At 32.7% G+C, this 7039-nt stretch overlaps 1 protein-coding gene across 4 annotated transcripts in view; it reads left to right on the top strand.

Annotated features, from left to right (window-relative positions):
• Window positions 1-6461, top strand: part of LOC101893228 (mucin-2) — a 345912-nt gene extending 339451 nt beyond the window's left edge. For all 4 annotated transcript variants that reach the window (XM_059127347.1, XM_059127350.1, XM_059127346.1 and 1 more), the window contains one exon: window positions 5869-6461. In XM_059127347.1, the coding sequence (XP_058983330.1) occupies window positions 5869-5942 (74 nt within the window). In that variant the 3' untranslated portion in view covers window positions 5943-6461. The remainder of the gene's footprint in view (window positions 1-5868) is intronic.
• Window positions 6462-7039: the final 578 nt, after the last annotated feature.

Raw genomic sequence — 7039 nt, 5'->3', positions numbered from 1 at the left:
AAGTGGTCAAATGATGATTTGTAAGTGGTCACAGTTCGGAAGTTATAGTCAAATTATCCATTTTTTGGACCCGGATTTTTTATAAAAACCCCAAAAGTCCGAAAAGGGCCCATTATGGCGGTCAACAATGCTAATACCTTTACTGAGTCCAGAGATATGGGTCTTTCCACCCGCATAACCCGATTCTAACCAGTTCATTAAAATTATGTTTTCAATAAAAAAAAGGTTTATTTCACGTAGCCCGGATTTTCGGGTCAAAAATCTGGGGTCCCGGGTCCATCCCCCAAGAAAAAAATACTTTCCCGGAATCAGAGTAAAAATACCTACCTCTGGGAAAAATTTCGAAAAAAACGAAGAGTTTTTACTAAACTAGAGTTGTTCCGAAAATACCTATCAAGCAAGTGTCACATTTTTAAGCGGCTCGGAGTTTATAGTCAAATTATTGCCAAAACGTTCAAAAATATATACAAAACGTTCAAATATCTAAAAGGAGACATTTTTGAAGTCCCACACGTATTGGTGATGTTTTATTACAGATAACTGGACCGTGAGGCTTTGGCTATGCATATGCTGTTTAGTTTTGTACATACTTGATGGGACGAGAGTTTACCCTAATTACGGACAACCGCCCGCTTTCTAGAATTTTTCACCTAAGTACAAAAACACCAGCGATGACGTTAGCAAGGCTTCTCAGGTATACATCCTTTTAACAAAATTTTTATTTCAATTACAATTAATAAATACAAAAGCAGATTGTTTATCTAGACCCCCGATGGATAATAACAACAAATTCAAATATTTTTTGGACGAAGAAGTCAAAAATATTCTAGACCAAATAATAAATCAAATTTCGTCCTCATCCATTACTGTTGCAACTGCTGCACTGGGGACAGAAAGGGGCCCCTAATTATCAACTTTGAAAATAGACCTACTGAGCGGGAAAAAACTTGGAGCCAAGTTATTCCGTGCAAGATGGAGTTATATTTCGTGACGATCGGATAACCATTACTGTCAACCTACGTTCATATATTATCAATGAAGTATATCATATACACATAGACGTTTTGAAAATGAAGCAGTCGGCACGTAGATTTTTTTATTGGAAAAATATTGATTCCGATATCGAGCATTTGGTAAGAGCCTTCCAAAATTGTGCTCAGGTGAGTAAAACTCCTGCTAAAGTAATTAGGCATCAATGGGAAATTTTCAAAGGGTCCATATCGACTACGCAGTATTGTTTCAAAATCATAATTTTTTCGTGTTGTTGGATGCATATCCGAAATGGTCAGAAGTTGAAATAATTCGAGAGGCCTCAAACACTGAAAAAACTATTCTTCTCGTTCAAAACGACAACGCTACAATTTTTCAACGCTATGTTTTCCGACATTTTTGTATGGATAATGGAATTATCCAAAAATTATTGCTTCAGGTCATCCAGCCACAAATGGATCAGCCGAAAGGTACATCCAAACTTTAAATTGCGAGCATGGGAAAAGCGTGCAGATCCTGTGGTACAACAAAAACAAACCGACATGGAAGTTCAGAGTTGTCATTCAAGTTTAGTAATCTTCACTATCAAATAAAATTGGATAATGGCTACAAACATCACATTGTTGTCAAATTGTTCTAATTCTGGCTTCTTGAATTCTTCTAAAAAGCCTAAATGTAGTTTAGGTGACATTGATTCGTTCGTTGACATTGATTTCAAGCATCCCCCGAGTCTGAATGCAGCTTTTGATTGTACGTTATAGTGTTTGAATCGTGTGACTGATTCTGCAGACACACCAGGTTAATTAAAAATGTCTTAATTTCTTCACTAATTTGCATCCTTTTTTCATAATGAATCGTAAGATTCCGTGCTAATGTTAATCCATTATTAGTTAGTGGGACACGTGAAATAATTCCTCTAGCCTCTCTTTCGATTTTATCCTGTATCTTTTCATCCAAATGAATTTGAATTTGTCAATTTATTGAATTCAGCTCCTTTTTGTATGGTCTCATGGTGTCCATAGTTTCCTCAATTTTTTTAGGTTTACTTCTTTTTCTGGAACTTATCGCTGACTTACTTGGATTAAAATTTCAACTTTTTATTCACATTTGTATTTTAAAATAAGGATAATGTTTCCTTCTTCAGTTTTTATCGACGAGAGTCAAATTATTACGAAACAATTACTTTGTATGTGATACCGAAATGATTTGATTAAAAATGCTTTTGCCTGTTGCTTAAACTATTTTCCATTTCATTGTAGTTTAAAGCACTTTTAATTTCGTTTTTTATACTGTCTAATTGTATATTTATTTGTGTATTAGGAAGTTTTAGTAAAATTTTAATTTTTGTTTGACTTCAAAAATTGCAGTTTTTCTAAATTTTTAATTACTGTAGCACCTAACCTAACTGTTTATTTATTTATTTTTTTTACTTATTTTTACGTTTCACTGTAGTTTTTTCACTTGTCTTGTTTCTGTTCAATAATAGTTGTTTTGTTTTTAATAATAATACGGTGGAAACCGATTAATGAGCAATTTGCATCGTCGCAGCAAACCAGTTTCGGCTATTGACGATGCTTATTTTTTTGCATTTAATTATGTCGTTTAAATCATTCTCTTTTGATGCGGTCGCCGGTAACACTGTTGGACTAAATTGTAGCAAATTTATACTACAATACAATACACTCGCAGTTTCTTTGTAAGTATTTTGATACTTTATTTCGCAGTTCCACTGACCGTGCCTGTATATTTCCCCTTGACAACCGACGTGTCTCAATATGGAGAAGAGCTGTATGAAGACGTCCCATTTTTTCATACAACTTGTGAAACAAAATTACTTGTAAAGGCATTGCTTTCATGTAATTTGCAAGTTGTGCAGCTATATTTAGCACAGTTTTTATTCTTTTATTAATAATTCTTTTGAAACCAGGGCATATCTGTCAGTCCACAAAGCACATTAGGTTTTCTTTAATGAACTCTTGGAAACACACTGCTAATTTTCCCGCACATAGCCTGAGCTCCGTCAGTGCATATACCGACACAATTATTCCATTCCAATCCTTTTCCTTTTATATAAGAATCAATTGAACTAAAACAAACACAACAAAATATCTTCGTCTGTTTGTTCAGAATTTAATCATAGCCCTAAGCTTGTAAATAAATGCACATGTGTTTTTTTTTTCTTGTCTCTTAATGAATTAATATTTTTTTCAATATTGGAGGTATTAGTTGCTCTTTCGGTTGTGTGTGGCTAAACAAAGTTCAAATCGGTCCCAAATTTCGAGGCCTACACAATATTATCGCTGCTTTGGGAAATTCAGATCTACGGGGTCCGTCAAATAACTTTGTTTTTGGAAATGCTATTAAAAATACCGACTATTTTCTCAAAATTATGTTTTTATTTGAAGGACAAATTCAAGCGTGTTTCACTTTAAATTACATATATCAGTAAAACCTTTTGCAAACCTTTTATCAAAAAAACGTAAAGTGAGTGAGGTCGTTATATGGGGCCATACCAAAACGGGAACCTCTATAGACAATTTTATACTCCAAGGCTTGTCATCTATCAAATTTTCTAAAATGAAAATAAATGAAATACACTTAAAAATTCTCAATTTTTCTGCAAGATTGACCTGTACCAAGCATATTTACATGTACGAGTGGATGAAGGTAGCAAGCAGACCCAAACTATTTTAACACACAGAGGCGTACATCAAATAAATCGATTGTGTTTTGACATAAAATCCGCACAAGTGAATCCAACCACATAAATAGCATATGCATAGCCAACGCCTCACGGTCCAGTTAACTGTGATAAAACATCACCAATACGTGTAGGACTTCAAAAATTTCTCCTTTTAGATTCTTGAGCGTTTTCTTCAATTTGATGTCCACGGAAATTTCCCACTATCTTCCAACAGCTGTCCCAAAGGATGTCGCAAAATTGATGTATTCGGAATGAATTTTATAATTTGTGATCATTCCAAGAAATGTTCGCACATGGAAACAAATTTGAAACACTTATGTGGTTAAATGTGATTAGGATTATCAAAATACCGAATATCGGTGGGTATCGTTATATGTGCGCTATAGGAAAACGTGGAACTGAATATTCAATGTTCTGCCACCGGGCTAGAACCCATTATGAACTAAAAATACCAACTTTTATCAATATATCGAATGTCGGCAGGTACCGTTATATGGAGGCTATACCAAAACGTGAACATACAATGTTTCCACACGATCTACAACACATTCCCAACTACAAATACCAATTTCTGGACAAATCCGTTAAATAATGTGCAACATCATCAAATCACCGAATATCGAGAGGTACCGTTATATGGAGGCTATACCGGAATGTGGACCTATACATACAATGTTCCGCCATACGTGCTAGAACCCATTATGACCCACAAATACCTATTTTTAGACAAATTCGTGGGAAAAAGTGAGAAAAATTATCAAAATACCGAATATCGGGAGTTACCGTTATATGGGGTCTATACCAAAATGGGGGTCGATGTATCTCATTTTCAATACCAACCATCCTAGGCACAATACAAATTGTGCTGCTAAATTTTGACGCTCTACGTCAAATAATGTAGGCTGTATCGTGATTTCAACAGACGGACGGACATCGGTAAATCGACTAAGAATTTTATGCTGATTATGAATATATATACTATATGGGGTCTACGATGAATATTTAGGGATGTTACAAAAGGAAAGACAAAGTTAATATACCCTCATTTCCAAGGGTATAATAAAAAAATAAAAATTAAATTAATTAAAACAAGTAAAAAACATTAAGTTCGGCCGGGCCGAACATTTATTACCCTTCAGCTTAGGGTAATGGAAACATTAGAACCAATTATGACCCACTAATACCAAATTTTAGACATATTCGTGGGAAAATGTGGCAAAAATCATCAAAATACCGAATATCAGGATGTACCGTTATATGGGGATTATACCAAAACTTGGACCGATACATCTCATTTTCAATACCAACCATCCTAGACACAATACAAGTTATTTTGCTAAATTTTGACGCTCTACGTCAAATAATGTGTTCAACAGAGAGACAGACGGACATCGTTAAATCGACATAGAATTTTATGCTGATTATGAATATATTATGGGGTCTACGACGAATATTTAGGGATGTTACAAACGGAATGACAAAGTTAATATACCCTTCTTTCCAAGGTGGAGGATATAAAAATTTATTTCTAATATTTATTATTGTAATAACAATAAGAAAACAATTCGATTCAAAATTGATTACAATTCCAAAATAGATTATAACTTAGCGCAGGAGACGGCAAAACCTTATCAATGAACGAATTTCTAGTAACATTTTATGGAATAGGTTGTACGTGATACGATTATTTAACAGATTTATTTGCTTGATAATAGTATTAACCGTTTTCTTACTGAAGCCAACAAAGTACACACGTAACTTGCGTATCATGTAGACTCTATATATATTAATATTTCGCCATAGCAGTACTAGTACTAGTTTGTATACCAAAAATTCTTCGAAGATTTAGAGAAATAGTCGAAAAAGTAAATTTACTATATTCTTTATCTTTACACTATAAAAAAATTATAATAATAATTCTGGATATTTTTAAGTTATATGCTGCATCTAACTACCGTATATCATATATTAGATAGATGCAGCATATAACTTAAAAATATGCAGAATTATTAATCGTCGGATATATATATATATATATATATATATATATATATATATATATATATATATATATATATATATATATATATATATATATTTATAATAGTGGTCAATAATAAATGCAAAAAGAAGTCATTTCTTGAATTAATATTTTGTTATATTTATTTTTCTAGCTGCTGTACTTGCAAGTCAACAAGCTGCTGCTGTAGCTGTGATAAATCCTTTTCCACCAGGACCAACCAAGTAGACACAACTCTGCAATTATTTATTATATGTCTGCAAATATTTGTTTGGAAATGTATCAACGTACTGCATTCATTAACGGTCAAAAACCATAGTATTAGGTAAACATTAAACAATATTTTTAAGACAGATTTATAAGGCTAAAGCAGATATCGTGTGATTATGCTTACAACTATTAAGGAAATAAGTTTTTAATGTATTGAAAAAGAATTTAATATTAAATGAATAATTAATTTTTTAATATTTATATACATTAATTTTTAAGAAGACTTGATTATGCAGTTCTTATTTATCAATAACTATTTTTAAACATACATTTTATTTAATAAATACATTTGTTTTGCTTGTAAATATATTACTATGTTACAATGTATTCAGTATTTCGTGTTCCCTTTATCTCTAAATTTGACGCTAGTTCTTGTAACTCTCAAAAATGCAATTTAAATGATTTTTATTTGTATTTGATTCTCTATAACTAACGTAGCCAATAAACATTTAAATAGATTTGAAGCATAACATTAAATTCACAACCTTTTGGCCCATATTAATTAAATGGTAAGAAACTATACCGAAAGCCGGTATAATGCACACAATAAATAACGTCAGGGACACAAAGCAATGGTATAAAACAGTGAAAAAAAATGGGAAACCAAACATTCCAAACAAGCTCATTGATATCTTCAGATACATTAAATGACAGAGTAACTAGTTTGGCAGAACTTAAATGTAGCTTGAAGAAACTGAAGATGAACAAAGCACCGGTGGAGGACAGAATCCCATACGTACGAACATATTATCTACGCCACAGAGGATTTCCATAAACAACTCGTCAACAGATATAATAAGATTTTAAATAACGGAATGATAGATAATACATTTATCAAAACTGTAATATTCCCCATTCATAAAAAAGGATATATGACCGAGCCTTCCAATTACAGAGGAATTGCTTTCATGAACTGTCTGGCAAAGCTAATGATGGGTATTCTAAATGAAAGACTGCAATTGGGTAGGAAAATATCGTATACTTACAGAATATCAGGCCGGGTTTAGGAAGGGGTATTCAACTGTTGATAATGTGTACAATCTGACTTCAATTGT

This window comes from Musca domestica, unplaced genomic scaffold (assembly GCF_030504385.1).
Source record: "Musca domestica strain aabys unplaced genomic scaffold, Musca_domestica.polishedcontigs.V.1.1 10, whole genome shotgun sequence".
Taxonomy (NCBI): Eukaryota; Metazoa; Arthropoda; class Insecta; order Diptera; family Muscidae; genus Musca; species Musca domestica.
Note: the sequence above shows the minus strand (reverse complement) of the source record. Positions and strands in the feature narration are given on the sequence as shown.